Source organism: Corvus moneduloides, chromosome 10 (genome assembly GCF_009650955.1).
Source record: "Corvus moneduloides isolate bCorMon1 chromosome 10, bCorMon1.pri, whole genome shotgun sequence".
Classification (NCBI taxonomy): Eukaryota; Metazoa; Chordata; class Aves; order Passeriformes; family Corvidae; genus Corvus; species Corvus moneduloides.
In genome coordinates this window covers 27,604,844-27,621,026 of record NC_045485.1, presented here as the reverse complement: position 1 = coordinate 27,621,026, position 16,183 = coordinate 27,604,844, and the positions used below count along the sequence as shown (strand labels likewise).

The 16,183-nt window shown below is 45.5% G+C and overlaps 2 protein-coding genes across 4 annotated transcripts in view; one reads left to right on the top strand and one right to left on the bottom strand.

The window, feature by feature from the left end:
* MED12L (mediator complex subunit 12L) overlaps window positions 1-16,183 on the top strand; it is a 102,070-nt gene that overhangs the window by 31,583 nt on the left and 54,304 nt on the right. The gene's annotated exons all lie outside the window — the stretch shown is intronic.
* P2RY14 (purinergic receptor P2Y14) lies at window positions 156-9,375 on the bottom strand. 3 transcript variants are annotated; one of them, XM_032119036.1, is made up of 4 exons: window positions 9,120-9,375; window positions 5,439-5,527; window positions 4,039-4,362; window positions 156-3,641 (listed from the first exon to the last, which is right to left on the bottom strand). In XM_032119036.1, the coding sequence occupies exon 4, from the start codon at window positions 3,621-3,623 to the stop codon at window positions 2,610-2,612; it is 1,014 nt and encodes a 337-aa protein (XP_031974927.1). In that variant the 5' UTR covers window positions 3,624-3,641; window positions 4,039-4,362; window positions 5,439-5,527; window positions 9,120-9,375; the 3' UTR covers window positions 156-2,609. The 3 variants fall into 3 exon arrangements, with proteins under 3 accessions (XP_031974927.1, XP_031974926.1, XP_031974928.1); XM_032119035.1 differs by lacking the exon at window positions 4,039-4,362; XM_032119037.1 differs by lacking the exons at window positions 4,039-4,362; window positions 5,439-5,527.

Genomic DNA, 16,183 nt, shown 5'->3' with positions numbered 1-16,183 from the left:
AAATCCTAGGTTCTGGGAATCTCAGGGTGTTTGTTTTAGAGTTACACCTTAGCTGGCAGATTTGAGGGCACCTAGGGATTCTGCTGATTGCAATGAACATTCTAAGTATTTGGGTATTTTCCAAGCACTATTAAAAATAAAAATGACACATTAGGGAAGTTGGGGAAATACTTATTTTTTTGGCTGGTTGATTGGTTGGTTTTGGAAAAGATGAGAAAAGATCTGACACCATGCTGGGGGTGAGGTACTGACAGCCAATACTGAAACTCCAAATGGTGGCCCTTGGTTGTAGTTGAGAATCCACAGGAATTTACAAACCCTGCACCAGAGCTTTGTGGAGGAACAGATGAAGAATGTCTGGTTTTACGTTTAGTCATAAACTGAAAGTTCAGACCATATATGTCAAAATGTTTGCAAAGCTTCGTAATCTGGAATGATCCTGTGTCCAGTTGTGAGCAAACATGGACTCATTTTATGGTGTTCTGCTCATGTAAAGCTGATCTTCCTATACCTGTAAGGTTTTCTTAAACCCAGTCTACAGCACTGGCAGTTGTTCCTGTCTGTGTGTCTCTGTCAGTTGGTTTCCCATTTTCTGTAGTCAGTTTACAGCTCAGGGAACTTTCTAGGCCTAAAAAGACAAAGTGATGGTTCGGCAAAACTTTACTGCATAATGGTCTGCCCTTCCTGCAGAAGTATTTTGGGAAGAGAACAGATATTGGAACATGAGTTCCCTGAGTGTGTGAGGAGCTGGCTTGGGGTATCTGAGGCATGATATGCTGGGAAAGATGTGAAAGGATTAATTTACCCAGTGCTGGAAAAAAATTGGCCTCAGTTCATCCAGCAAAGTAAGGAGCAAGGCCGAGGAGATGGAACAGAGGTGTGGTTTGACGCTGGTATTACTTGGCACTTGTCGCTCACAGGGTGGGATTGCAGCAGGATCAGGGGCATGGAACCATTTCCTGACTAGGGAAGCTCTTGGAGGAGGATTTTTTCAACATGAATGAAAAGCTGGAAATGTAGCATTCCTTTTGAACATGGGTGTTGATCACCATCTGCACCCCTGGTGCCTGCATGTAGATTCTTGTCATTCTAATATCAGTAATCTGGTGAGGTGTGAAACAATTACACAATATAAATAATTTTTTCAAAGCTTGCAAAGCAATAAAAAAGTTATTTAAATATATATTCTGGAAGTGTTTCCATCTGTCTGTGCCAGTGATCTTTCACAGCCACAGCTATGTAAATTTATGTCGGCAAATACCAAGCCCTGCCATGTAGGGAACCGAAGGTTTTTGCCATAAATGACAAAAGATCTCCCACAAAGCACCAGATTCCCTTCTCCAGCAGGCCAGTTCCCTTGCTTGGAGGGCAGAGCCTGCAGAGCCTCAGTCTGACAGAGTCACGGAGCTCTGAAAGAACCGTATAAATAATCTTTTATGTGTTTTCTTTAACAAACACAACCAGAATACAGCCTTCTCCTGTAGTTGCTGTGGGCAGGTTTGGGCTGGTGACCCCCAGCTCCCACAGTCCGATGGACACCCAGGCTGCCCCAGGCGTGGGGTACTGGTGCTCACTGGATCAGGCTGGAACCGCTCTGCTGGTTGGTGGGAAATACATGGAGCTGAACTTGCTGCGCAAAGCTGTGTGTGAGCCCAGTGGAGGTGTCCAGACCTTTAGCTGGAGTACAATCCTGTGGAGTGGTAGAATCCTGCTGCTGCTGACCAGTGGTCTTGGATCAAGAGCAGTTACCCATAGCCTTGGAGAAGGTGCAAGGACCAAATGTTTTAAAATTTTTCACCCTTAGATCTGTTTGGACTAGAATAAAATGCAGTTGCAGAACAGTGAAGGACACGTTATTTCTGTTCCTATAGCTTCTTTGTTAAGTAAAATGAAGACATTCAGCTTCCAGAGCCACTGTCTGAAAGCTTTAGTGGATACTTGAGGCCCTGGTAGGTTTTCCCTGTACAATGATAAAATCAATTTTTAAAAAAAAAGCTGTTCTGAAAAAGAAAGTTATAAAAGAGATTATATTTGTATAGAGGAGGTTGGTGGCTTTCAGCAGTTACTGTGGTACAGACAGAAATGCTTTACTGCTGTATAAAAATCATGGGAAAACCAGCAAACCATTCTTTCTGGGTTTAAATGTACCAGAGTTTCTAGACAGCTGTACCTGTGTGTTCCCACACGGCTCCAGGATGTTCTTGCCTCCTCCTGCACCAGTGGCGAGGGAGTTGCTACAGTTTGGTGTGGATGTGTTCTGTTCCTGTACGGCCAGAGAAGCAGATTGGTGTGGTTTTGGGTCTGTTGGATGGTCCTTTCAGAGACCCACGGCCTGGAGCTCCAAAATGTGCCATTCCAGGTACTCCTCTCTCTATTTTTGAGATCCAGATGAGTCATGTCACACCCTAATGCAATCATGGCATCAGCTGAAACAGCATGTAGTGAATATATTGGCACATGCAATAATGAGTTTAGACAGAGAAATAGCACCCGGTGTTATGCTGAAACCCTTCTTCTGTTTGTTGCTGGTTGTCATGTGCTCCGTTTCTTTGGGACATTTGCATTCATGAATAACTTCCTGAAATGTGCATTATTGTAGAGACACAAACCTACACGATGTTTATACTTTCCCGAAGTGTATTTGATCTTCTGGATTTGGAAATTTCAACCTCACTCGAAGCTTTAAGTTTGAGATGCAGTTTTTGATACAGCTTTTCTCTAAAGGGGAGGCAGAGGAAAAAATAAATAATGGGGTCGAGGCAGACATTTGCAGCAGACAGCACCAGAGTGAACTCCTTGGCGTAGTACAGCAATTTTTGGGACTGGCAGGTGAACTGGGAGCTGGTCTGGCTCAGGGTGTATGGGGTCCTGCAGAGGTGGTAAGGCACAAAGCAAACGACAAACACAAACATGATGGTGAATATGTTCCGGCTGGTTTTTCTCTTGGCCACCTCTGAGTTCCTCCGGAATTTTTTGTAAGAACTGTATATTTTTTTGGATATAGAAGTGTAAAATACGATTAGCAGAAAAAAAACAACCCAGAAAATTGCTGTGCAAATATAAGTTGTTGCTTTGTGCCACTGTCTGCCAAGCTCACTTTTAAGACCTATACATTTTCTGGAGTAATTGTCTTTAGTGATTTCATTAGTTAAAATCATATTTGGAAATGACATAATCATTAATAATAGCCATATGATTATAGAGACCACCTTGCTGTAGTTAACTGTGTGAACAAAAGAGGTGAACAAAGGCTTTACGATTTTGTAGTATCTGTCAAACCCTGTGAGGCCAAAAAAGGTGATCCCAATGTACATGTTCATGTAGAACACAACCGCGGAGTATCTGCACACAAACAGGTTGAGCTCTGGAGGAGCAATTTCTGAATCAGCAAGGATTTTGAAAGGAAATGTCAGGCTCATGAGGAGATCGGCCACAGCTATGTTTTTGAGGTAGACAATAAAACTCTTTGTGCTGGAAACGTAGAGGAAGACCCAGGCTGCCACGGCATTGAGCGAGAGCCCTGCGAGGAAGATGAAGCAGTAGAGCAGCGGAATGACTGTTGTAGTTATCACCGTGCTGTGGCTGCAGTTGTGTCCCGAGGAGTTGGTGCTGGAGTTGAACATCTTACAGTATCTTCATTCCTAGAAGCAGAGAAGAGAGTGTATCAGTAGGACAGGGTGGTGCTGGGCTTTCTGCTAACTATTCTAAGTTTTCTTCTCTCACTTCCAAATGAACTTGGTGTGCCTCTCAGAAATGACCACGTTCCCACACCGCAGCATTCCCAGTGGGGAATGCAAAGAATTTTCTGAGTGGTGTCGTCTCACTTTACAGTGATGTTCAAGGGCATGTTGCTGCTGTGAACAGAGGATCCAATTGCTTCTCTGTTTGACTTTAGCCTGTTGCCTTCCAGCCCAGGGCTGCCCCTTTCCTGCAAGCATGAGCCCACGTGCTGTGAGCTGGGACTGACCCACAGCGATCTGGTGACTCAAACGGTTAATGAGATGTGTTTAAGGACCACTATTTTTGGCATTGACTTACCATGAAGCATGAGGGATATGAATATTCCTGGTCAAAAAGTTCTGTAAAAACTCCTCTTCTGTTAGTCAAGTGTGGAGATACCCAGCGTACGCCAATATGTCCCAGTGTTCCCTTGCAAGGAACTCGCATGTGCAGCTGGCAGAGTTTGCTTTATACTTCCAGCAGCCCAGCACACAGGAGTGTGTCTGTGTGGTAGTTTGTAATGTGGGAGCTTGAGCTGCCTTCTCAAGTCAGTCAGATTTACATTTTAAAAGATCTCCAAGAAGAAATCACATCTGCTGTCTGCTTTTCTTTGCCAGAATGTTTGTGGGGGTGGATTATCCTCTGTGGGGAGGGCAGAACAAATATAGATATAAATATAATGCTGCTGTATTTGGCAAGTGAAACCCTGGGCAACTGGAAAATATGTGCCTTAAAGCTGGGAAAAAACCCATCTTGTCTTATAGAAAATAAATAATTTCCTTTTATCCCCAATTCTGAGTCAGTAGCTGATGTCTCTGTGGAGCAGGTTGGAGCCTGAATGCAACCTTGCAATAGCTAGAAATGGACATTTTCTCTCAAGTAGGTAAAACCATCTCCTTTGGTGTATTGTTTTCTATACCTCTTGCAGATGGTGTAAAGGCTGATCAGCTTAGGTGTGTCCTGGAACCTGCATGGATGAGAGGAACATGGAGAACCCTGTGCACACCCAAAGCCTCCACTTAACCTCTTCCTCGTCATTCTCCCACCAGAGCAGCAGCCGTCCTGTCTTTGTGTTTCAGCTCTAGTCATCAAGGCATTTGTTTTTGTCTGGCTGGGATTTTAAAAGAAAAGATGATTTGGAAAGCAGGTATTAAACTACCACATGAAAAGGCATGTTAGGGCTGGGAGGTTTTGTGGGTAGAGCTTGGGGTGATACTGCTGAAATTAGAAGGATCTTCTGGAAAGCACTAATAGCAAATGGCATTTTTATTTAAATAGTAATACACTGTATTTAAAAACTCTTCTCTTCTGCTGTGTCCCTGTTCACTTTCTCCCTCCAGGCTGTCTCAGCAGGACCTTCTCTCTGCACATGGTGTGTTAAGAACTTGTTCCTTCTCTGTAGGGTTTTCTATAGCCGAGAACACAGAGGTGGGTCTTTCTGTGCTTGGACTTGGGGGTAGATATTAAATTGTGTAGGAAGTTCATGAAGTATGTTTTGTGCTGAGGCATCATACAACAAAGGATTGTTTCAGAACTGTGTGACTAGAGATGTGGACATCAAGTCTTTGTAAAGTCTGTTGTGCCTGTGCAGAATGGAGGACACCCTAGACAAATTTTACATTTGACACCAGCAGATTTATCAACCCTCTGTCATTGAGAGGGGGCCACCGGCCAGGCCAGACTCTGTACATCTTTCCATATCATTGGCATGTCCTTACCTTGCCTCAGTTGCCTGCTGGGGTACTTTGCTAAGGGTCTAGAGCACTGTCCATTCTCAGGCACAGAGCCTCTGCTCTTGCTGGGAGACCTGTGGGAGAGACAGAAGATACAGTCCTATCTGACAATGTAAACCTGTGGTGTCACAGCACACCACCTGATCAGTGCTCAGACTTCAGAAATGGTTGGGGACAGAGCCATGGAGCAGTCATGTTCGAGCTAAACCCTGTCACTGCACGGGTGAGGCTGGAGGCTCCCGTGTCCCCCTGCTGAGCGTCGCAGCTCTGTGTTCATGGTCAGTTATTGCTGTTCTTTTTGTCACCTTGTCACGCTCAGCTCTTTTTGGAGGGCCTTATCCTACTGCTGTGAATAGTTCAGCACTGACTGCAAACACTGTCACCTTCCTGGCCTGTCCCCTCTGTCAGCCGTGGGGCCCAGGGTGGCTCCTGTAGAGGCTGCTGGCGGGAGGCAGAGGGTACATGTTAGTGCCAGCATTTGGGAGGGGGGTCACAACAGCCTTTCGTACTCGAGCAGCTCTTCTTGTTTGAATGCTTGGGCCAGCATAAAGTACAGTGATTCTGTGTTAATAATGTCAGCTAGTTGTGCAAAACCAGCAAACTTGATTCACCAGATGATCAAGATTGATTGGATAAGATGTAGAAAAGTTCTGACCATTCCCAGCTTGCATATCATGTTGTCTTGGCAAAACACATGAAAGGGAAGCTGCAGAAACCATTAAAGTGCTCAGTCCCTTCTGAGGTCAGACTCTTGTGCTGCCCACTGTGACTCTTCCACAGTAGCATTTAAGGCAATTCTTGACTTCCGTAACTTGTCTGTCAAGTTTCAAAGTTCACCCTGCTTTACTGAACTTAAGAATATATTTAGAAGTAGTTTTACTTATTTATTGATTTACCCTGACTTTACAAGTGGTTGTGTAGTTCCAAGTACACATTTTAGCTATTTATGGAAACTAATGCAGCTGTTTAATAAATATGTAATACAGTTACAGGGTCAGGAACTGTGGCAGTGGTCACTATCACCAGAAATCTTTTTTGAACAGCAAAATGGAGTTAATCAGGGGAGGTGATCATGCCAGATGGTACCTCTGATGTTAGGAGGAAGCTGGAGAAGGAGGAAGCACAACTCACAGCCATTGCAAGTTGTGCTGAGTGTGCTAAAAGAAGAATCTTATTTTAAGATTTTCTCTCTAATGTGGTGGGAATGTTAGTACTGGTTGAACTTGCAGGGCTGGCCACGCTGGTGTAATCCAGTGGGAAAGCTGCTGTGGGTGTCCCTGTGGGTGTCCCTGTGGGGTAGAAGGGTGGTGAGGCTCAGGAGCACAGGGTCTGGGAGCTCTGCTGTGCACTGTGGGGTGCACCCCGAGGGTGTTGGGGGCCAGGCAGGGTTGGCTGAGGGAAGCCGCTCCCCCAAATGCTGGGGCACTTGTTGGCCTGCGTGTGGTCAGGGCTGCTCTGACCCTTCTCTGTGTCCCCACAGAGGAGCCCAGGCTGGCAGCCTGTGGGGTGTGTGCCAGGTGGAGACACTCGGGGTCCCTGGCTGGAATTGCTGGTCTCCTCTGGAAGGCAGTGCTTGCAGTGACTGTGGAGATACGTTGCTGCATTTGACTTGTTGCAAGTTTGCCAAGAGACTAAAATTTCATGATACTGTTTTTATTATGACATTTGTCATAGGGCAATGTCTGGGTTTTAATACTTAAGAGAATAAAAGTATGCAAAATACACTAACGGGCTATTTTAGCCTCTGAAAGTGGCATGTTGGGTGGTAGTTGTTCCTGTTTGTCATAGAATGTAGTGGAGAAAAATCGGATGAATCCTGAGATTAGGATGACAGAAGAAATTAAGTCGCATTCCTGTTGCAGGAAGCAGCAGGGGAGTACCTGCCATGGCACTGGACGTGGTGGTGCCCAGTGCTCCCTTCCTTGGGCATGGCAGCAGTAACCACTGCAGTGTCTTGTCCTTGTCTTCCAGCTCTTGCTTTCTAGACCCCTCAGGTGTGGTGTGCAAGGACAGAGGACACAGAAAGCTGTGTCTCTGCTCAGCTGCTCCTTGCGTTGCCTCTGACAGTGGCTGAGAATGGACATGTGTCCTGTGGCTGTCACTGTGGCTGTGGCCCTGTGAGTAGCAGTGCCCCTGTGAGCCTGGTGACACTGGGGTGTGTTCTGTCTGCAGCTGCAGCTGCTAAGGGGAAGGACAGGTGGGCAGATGACTCTGTGCACATTAACAGGACATCCCACTTCTGATCCAGAAAGGCAAAACCCAGGAAGTTGTAGCGAGGAGGCAGCAGTCGGCGACCACAGTTATTACATCAGGTAGATCATCCGTGATGTTCTCCTGGCACCTGCAATGAACTTCTGGAGCTCTGAAGGACACGGAGAGGAGAGCCAACAGGTACGCAGAGCAGAGGAGATAAGGTTGTGTATTTCCCATTAAAGCCGTGGGCTCCTTTGGGCACAGTGTCAGGACACCTCAAGGGCAGAATTGTATTTCTGTCTTGTAAAAACCACCAGTAACTGTTTCATTTCTTCTTCCTGTCCAGCAGGCTCTGTGCTATTTTGAAACCTGAAATTTAGCAGCTTTGTCTTCCTGATAAGCTAAGTTTTTCATTCTCTTTTTATTTCTGATTTTTAGAGTCTGCATTATTCTGAGCATGCTTTTAGCCTTACAAGATTGTAGTCTGTGAAGTATCTGTGTAAACCCTGATACTCAGATGGAAACCTGGGCAATGCTTTGAGCTTTTTGCACATAGCATAATTTTCAGATCTAACTCAAATACTCAGTTTTTTTAGTTAAGTCTCAAAATTCCCCCAGTGAGATCCTTCCTATCTCACATCAGTTATTGTGTTGGAATTAGGGAGTGGTGGATGTGAGAGGAAATGTTAGAATCAGGTAAGAATATTTTAAGAACTGAATAACAACAACAATGATAATAATAGATTGTAATGAAGAAAAATAACAAGGAGAGAGAGAAACCCCAAGAAAAACAAGTGGGTCAGCTGTCCTGGTGTGCCCCTCTGCACTGGCAGGGCATGAGAAGCTGGGAAGTCCTTGACCTGGTGCAAGCCCTGCTCATCAACAGCTAAACCATCAGAGTGTTACCAACATCATTCTCATCCCAAACCCAAACCCACTTCTGTACCAGCTACTGGGAGAAAATTAACTCTATCCCAGCTAAAACCAGAGCCCTGGGTCAGTAAAATGTTTTAATGATTACTAGTTTCGTTGTCCTAAAACTGGGTTTTTAAAAGTAGTAAAATGTGGCTCAAGGAAGTTTTCCCCTTTAATATTATATTTTAATAGTAGCATTTGTCATTCAAATATTTTATTTTAAATTCTGTTTTCTGATGTTTTAAACTATGAGTTTCGTATAGTTACATTTTCTCAGTCATAAATTAAAAGTAGTTGCTTAAGAAAAATATCCACGGCTCAGCCTCACGGCTGAAACCATAGTTTCTGTACCTGCTTCTGTAGTTAGTTAGTTAGTTAGTTAGTTAGTTAAAACTGCTCGTTTGTGCTATTAGTTGTTAGTGGTTTGCAGAACGTATGGATGTTCACCTCATTTGCCAATTTAAAAAGTAAAATTGCAGTGGCAGTTACTTAAAAATACCCGAGGATGTTCAGGGCGTTGGCAGGGGCAGGAGCAGGTGATGGGAGGCGGTGTCTCACCTGGACAGAAGCGTGGGATGGCGTGTGTGGTCCCTCTTCTGCTGTGCCACGCCGAGAGTCCTCCGCAGCTGCCGGGGCACGGGAAACAGCCGGGAGCCGCTCCCGGGGCTGCTCGCAGCGCAGCCCGTGCGGCGATTTCGGAGCGGAAAGGGGAAGGGCTGGGGAGCCGAGCCGTGCCCCTGCCCAGCTGTGGCCGGGCTCTCAGCCTGCAGCTGGCCCGGGCAGATCCTTGGAGAGCAGCGCTGAGCAGCTTTCAGGAGAGACACGAGTGCAGCTGGCACAGCAGTGAGCGGTCTGAACTGCAGGGCTGGAGTTTGCTTTTCCTAAACTGTTCCCAGGGCTGGCTGCGACCTTTCCTGTGACGCATCCTGCCCTGAGAGCTGCGGCTCTGTGCATGGGAGGTTTTGAACTGGAGCCACGGGCTTGTGTGGTGCCTGCTCAGGGCGTGCTCAGGCTGGGAGAGGGATTCTGGGGATACATGATGAGTCTTTGGTGTTTGGCTGTTTCCTTTCTCTTCTTTTTTGTCCTTTTCTTTTAACCTTAAACACCTGCTTGGCTTTCTCCCTTCCTGTTCGTCCTGTAAGTTTTCTGGGAGATTTTGAAATCAAACACAGAGTTAGTGGAAATGTATGGTAATAGAAGAACTAATATTTTCTCTGTGGATGTAGGAAACGAGTATATTCTGAGAGAGAGCAGAGGTTTGGGGAGATAAATTGAGGTTTAAATGTTTATTTAAAAATTGTGAAATATGTACGTTGTGTACCTTAGAACTAGTAAACATTTAGTGCAGGACTTGAGCTCTGCTTGACAGTGTGTCACCCAAACACTACAGAAAATACACAATTCCTCATGGACTTTGCTTCTGTGAGGGTTTATCTGTGTAGAAGGGCCCAAAGGCATGGGGAAATGCATATACCTTCTCCCTGCAGGTCGCTGCCATGTCCACATCCTTTACTTGGGGCCATTGTGAGTTACCCTGAGCCTCTAGTCCCTTCCTTCCCCAGATTTCATTGAATATCTCTCAGTGCAATAAGGGGGTATCTTGAGAGGCAGAATTGTCTGTACATTCTTGTCAGTACTCTTGCCCCTCTCTGGATTCTGAGACTCGCAGCTCAAAGCTGTAGTGGTCAATTAATGGCTTCGGGGTGATGGGTTTGGGTGTTGGTTTCACTGACAGTTTCATGCTTCCCGTACGGATCAGGCAGAACGGTGCACGAGACTTCTCAGGTGCTCCCCAGAAGGCGCCAGTCAGCCAAACTCTTCCTCTCTTCCCATGCACCCTATGGTCATTGCTTGAAGCAGGGATGAGGGGAGTGAATCAGATAAGGCTTCGGTTTCAAAAGCGTTGGCTCTCCAAGGCAGAGTTTGTAATTAACTCTAAAAAAGCCCAAAACCTCAACTCACTTGGTTTTCTTTTTGATTGTGTCCTCTCCCCAGAAGCGGCAGCAGAAGCCTCAACATCCCTTTTGGGACCAAGGTCAGCTTTCAGAGTGTGACCTACAACAAACTTTTTCCAACAGCTTCCTCATCTAACCTCTAAATTAAAATAAGGATTGTTCCATTTGTGTCCAGATGGAATCCTTGCAGGAGAGGAACAGAAGTGCAGTCTGCCAAGACAAGTGAGTTTTAAAGAGAAACATGTAAAATAAAGGGTATGAGGAACTTTTGGCAAAGCAGAATTGTTCACCAGCCTCAATGGAATCTCTCACTCCCATGGGCAGTTCTCACTTTACATGCACCACCCCACAACTTCTGTTAAGGGAGGCTCAGGAAAAAGGAAATTTGGAAAAAATAGCCGAAACATTCAGAAGTTATTACCATTATTTCAAGTGATTGAGCATTTAGCAAAGAGGTGAATAGGCTTTTTTGCTGATTCATCAGAAAAATCATGACTTGAGTCTGCTGCCAGCACTTTGCCAGTCTGTGTGTGATGGAAGTGGCCTTTCCCATGGGCTAAAACGGCAAATGTGTCACTGCAGGGCTGGGCTCTGGTGGGGCAACATGCAGGCATGGTGCATCTTTGGGATTTGATTGTCTGTTTGTTATTCCCTATTTGAAAGACTGGATGTGGATGGAGAGTCTGACTTGGAAAATTCCACCTGGCTTGAAAGGGGTCCTCAGTGCTCTCTGACACCCATTTCCTCTCCTGGAGCCTCAGATCAGATCCTGAGTTGCCCTTGTGCCACCTAGCAGCAGGTCTGTGATGATGTAAAGCAGATAAATCTGTTCAGGTCATAGTGGTTTGGATATTCTTTCCCATCCCTCCTCCTGCTGCTCCCTTCCCCCAAGCAAAAGCAGAGAGTGCTCTGAGACACAAAGTGCGGCATCGCGTCCTCGCCCGCCCTGGCAATGCTGCCCCTGCTCAGCCCAGCATGAGGCTCTGGCAAACAGCTTGGGCATGGCACATCCCTGATGCCTCTCCTTGTCTTTGATTGGTGTGCTGGGGCTCTGCAAATGAGCCCTGCTGGGGCTGGTGGGGTGAGGGAATGTTTAACAAGCTCTTGCCTTGTGCTGACTTCATTGCTCTGAAGAAAGCAACACCACCACTGCATTTGTGGCTTCCTTAGAGCATGATGCAACTCATTTATACTGAGTAACTTGGATCAAAGTCAGCAGGTGGGTGCTGCAGTGGATTTCCATCAGTTGTGTTGGAAAGGCCATCTGGCTTTTTAGGGACACAGCAAACACCAGAGCTCCAGGGAACATCCCACATTCTCTGCATGCCCAGGCTTCCTGTCAACCCTGGTTGCTGTGCCTGGTCCCGTGACTTTCAGAGCAATTCCCACTGACATTTCATGAGATGTTTTTGGAACAATTTCTGTTTGGCTCTACTTACTACTTCTGTAATGGAATTGCACCCCCAGGATGAGAGTACGAAACAGTTGTTGGACACGGTCTGCCTCTGAACGGAAGGCTGTGTTCCTTCTTTCTAGAGGGGAAATTTCTTGAGGTTGAACTCAGAAGCGGCCATTTAGTTCTTACACAGTTCAGGGTTGTTTTCTGTGCTTTGCAAAATATTTTTGGGGAGCAGAACCCAATCTATTTAAAATAAACGTAGTGAGCCTCTGAAGGGGCAGCATGACGGTGCTGCTCAGGCTTGCAATGACTGTAACTCACCAACTTCATTGCTCAGAAAGGAATAAAGATAATGGTGTTTGCCTTGAGTGGTGAATGAAGACCACATCTTTGTGTGTGTTAATGCATTGAGGTAAAGGATAAAAAGTTTTGAACAACCTGCAAGTTCACCTTTCCATGTTAAATGTCCAAGGCTGTTCTGGTGGCTGTAAACAGCCATCAGTGTCTGGCCTGTTGGGGATGTTGCCTGTCTCCCTCTCACTGTGCTTTGATATGATGTATTATTTTTCTGGTTTATTGTTTATTTTAGTCTGTTGTATTTATTTATTTGGGGTGTCTTATGACAGTCTTTCTATTTGAAACACAACCCAAATGCAAATAAAACAAAACATTTCACGTACTGTCAAGTTTGTTACCTAATTTGATCAGTGCATGGTCCTGGCAGATTGAGTGGATCAAAGGTTGTGTGTGTGTGTGAGTAGTTTTGTACTTTAGATGTTCATACTTTGTATTCTGAAATTCTGTTTTTGTAGGTTTTCTTAATGGCATGGCTGTGCTTTTTGGTCTGAAATGTCATTCTTGGCTGAACCTTGTTTAGAATTGTTAAACTAGAACCAAGCACATCAGTCAGAGAGCTGCATGCAGTGAGGAAGTGGAGTGTGCACTCTGAGGAAGCCCCAAAGGCAGGGGTAGTGCAGTGTTTCCAGTGTAAGATGCCATTCTGTGATGGATTAAATGTTGCAGCACAGATAATTTTCTGCAGTGAGAAGTAAGCAGTTGTCCAGGGCAGAGGATTAAGGGCTTAAGGGGTGGGTGGGGTGCCTGAGCTCTGTGTACAGTTTCACCCTGTTGGAATGACTCTGGCCAGCAGGGCAAGCCGAAGGGTTGCTCTGTTATACAAACATGGGTATTTTTCCAAAATGCCAGCCAAATCGAATGTTTAAGGATCTAAAGATGTGGCTGCTGTTTCTAAAGGGTTAGAAAGCAGGCAGTGAGCATGGTTACTAGATGGCCCCACACTTTACCATGCACTTTAGGTGGCTTAAGAACAAACCAATAATGTATTTTACCTTTAGCCATTCAAATCTGCTTGTTCCCCCAGAATCCAAAATTCCCTACTGCTGGTGGTTGTATTAAGAGAAGCTTTTAACACTTTGTCTGAGCTCAGGGCCTAAGAAAGGAATCCTTTTGTAGGATCGTGCTGATGGACTTGGGTCCCAGAGCAGGAGAGCGCAGAGCCAGAGAGGGGAGAACTCTGCTGCCGTGTCCCAGCACGTCTGGTGACAAAAAGACTGGTGGTGATTTGGTTCCTCACGTGTCTGGTGACAGCAGTGCGGGGTGGGGTGGCAGCTCTGCAGTCTTTGCTGACAGAAGTGGGGCTGGTGGGTCCTGACTTGTGTTCTAAGTGCAGGATCTTACTGCACCAAGCCATTGCCATGTGGAAGTGGTATCTGTGACTACGGGTCAAACCTGTGCCCTTTGCAGACCTGCTAACAGAGCTGTCAGTGCTTCCAGCCCTACTGAACATGAAATCAGGCAGATCGTAGTGTATCAGTGGCCAAGCTCTGGGAATTGCTAAAAGCAAGATGAACAAGACAAGTATTTTACTAGGATAATCCCCCTGGAAGGCCAGCTAATTACAAAAGTATTGCAGGACTTCTAGTTGGGTTTTTACCCTGTCAAATCTGCCAGCAAATCTTTTCTGCTCAGTTTTGTTTGGGTGATGGGTGGATGTCTGTGCATCCTCGTGGAACAGCCTTCTGAGGCCTTACAAGGATTTGCCTGGAGCTCACTCCCCAAGCCCATGTCCGTGTTCAGGTGGCACCACTGCTGCTCCCACACAGATGTTTTACCTTATGGGGTGGCAGGAGATCCAGAGGAGCACTGAGGGAGGGGACTGTGCTAGACTGAATTAGAAAATGCTTCATGTGAGATTTGATTAAGTAATTTTTCTTACTTAATCAAAGTAGGCTTTCTTGGAGCTGGTTCTCTTTTCTTTCAGCCACAGCCAACCATTTTTCTAGTTGCACGTTTGTACTTAAAAGATCATCTCCATAATTTTTGCAGTTTCTCCTGTGTGTCTTTCTCAAAATACAATTGTGTTTAAAGTACCTCATTTTCTGATTTCAGAGTCATACATTCTACATCTGTAACCTTTTCAGGAAATGGGGAGCTCGTGATTTCCTTTTGTGTGCAAGATAAACTCTCCTTGAAAACGGCACAAATAACAAATACCTTTTTCTCTTTTTTCTTTCGTTTTTTTTTTCCCTTTTTCTCATCTTTCCACCATTTCTGCTCACAAGGTTAATATCTGGTCACAAGTTTCTTGATCACAAGCCTAATATATGGGTCAACACTCAGCACAGACGAGGACAAAAACTCATCAAATGGTGTCTCTTCTGGGGAGGGTGAGGAGGATGAACCCATGGATCTGTCCCTGCAATTTTGTGTTGAATTCTCATCCCCCAGTTAGATGCAAAATGGGGGTATCTTTTATACTTTAGTAACCACTAATGTGCAGAGTTCTGTGGGTGGGACTGTGGTCAAACCTTTCAGTGTTTGTGGGTGCGTTGTACAGAATTTACGTACAGGTAGGTGGTGGACTTGGTTTACAAAGCATTTCTGGTTAACACAAACCACAAGATCTCCATCTGCATTGTGTTTGCACCATGGGCTCCCTTGCATGTTGAGTTCTTCATTTTCTTCACAGTTTTATGTTTCCAGCACTGATGCACGGCTGGGTGAGCCTGTCACAGCCACGCTGCCTATCAGTGCTTTCCCACTGCTTAATCCATCATGAGAGGCTGGTGGGTGCCAATGCAAAGACAGATTTTTAGAAATTTGGGTGGGTTTAGTTTCCTTTTTTAAGATTCCCGTGAAGCTGCACTGGTGGAAAGTCACAGGAAGGGTCATTACTAGAGAAACCACAGAAGAAGAGGACAAAATGTATGTAGTGACAAAAGTCCTGCGCCTGTAGCGATCTGCAGCTGGCTCTGAGTACGGGTTCAAATCGCATTTCTCCCACAATAATGCCCTGGCATGGAGAGTTCTGCCTGGGCTGTTCCATCAGAGTATGTAAAATATAATTACATTTGAACTACAAACACTGTAATGCAAATCTTCCTGAATGTAAAAAATCCCAAATGTTCATGAATTGTTCAATTGTTCAGGAATTGCTTCTTGCATTCTTGGGTCAGATCTGCTGTTGTACTTCCACACAGAAAACTCTGTTTCCTCTGAAAAATGGGACTCTGGGACTGTACAGCCACAGTTTATATCCATGTCTGTCCTGATGTGGCTCTCTGAAAGGGCAGAGCTAGGTCAGGGCCTGAGACTTTCCGTACAACTTCCTTGTAGCTTTTTCTTTCAAGATGAACTTTTAGAGACCAAAATTCCATGTCAAATCTGGATAAATTAAATATAGTTATCTGGTATTTGGGGCTTGGGATATTGTATAATTCCTTTTTAGCCCTGGGAAAATACTTCACAAACAGCATCTTCAAAGAGCTGTCATGTATGTGAGTGTGTGTACAAGCCAGTGATGGAGGATTATCACAGACACACCCTGTCAAGTAAAGTAAACTGCTCTTGGGGTGATTTTTCAGTGGAGTGTTGTCTGCAGCCGAGGGGTCAGGCTGCAGTGCAGGGGGGTCCTGGCTGGCCTCTGTGCTGCATGGCCGTGTCTTCCCTTCCCAGATTTCATATGGATATCCCACTGCTGGGACTACACTTTCCAGAAACTACACTTCCTGTGCTTTGAAGGGCATCATCCCATCACCTGAATGTGGCTGCTTTGGGTAATAGATTTTTTGGCGGAAAGCTCTTATGGGGGATCAGCAGTAGTGTCTCTCCTAGGAGGAAACACCATGAAAATCCATCCTTTAGTAAAAAAATAAGTGGGTAGTGAGAAAGGTGGTATATGTGCATCCTGTCAGGAGGGCACACAGCACTGAGGGCTGCAGGTGCCCATCTGTCTGCAGCCACCCCTG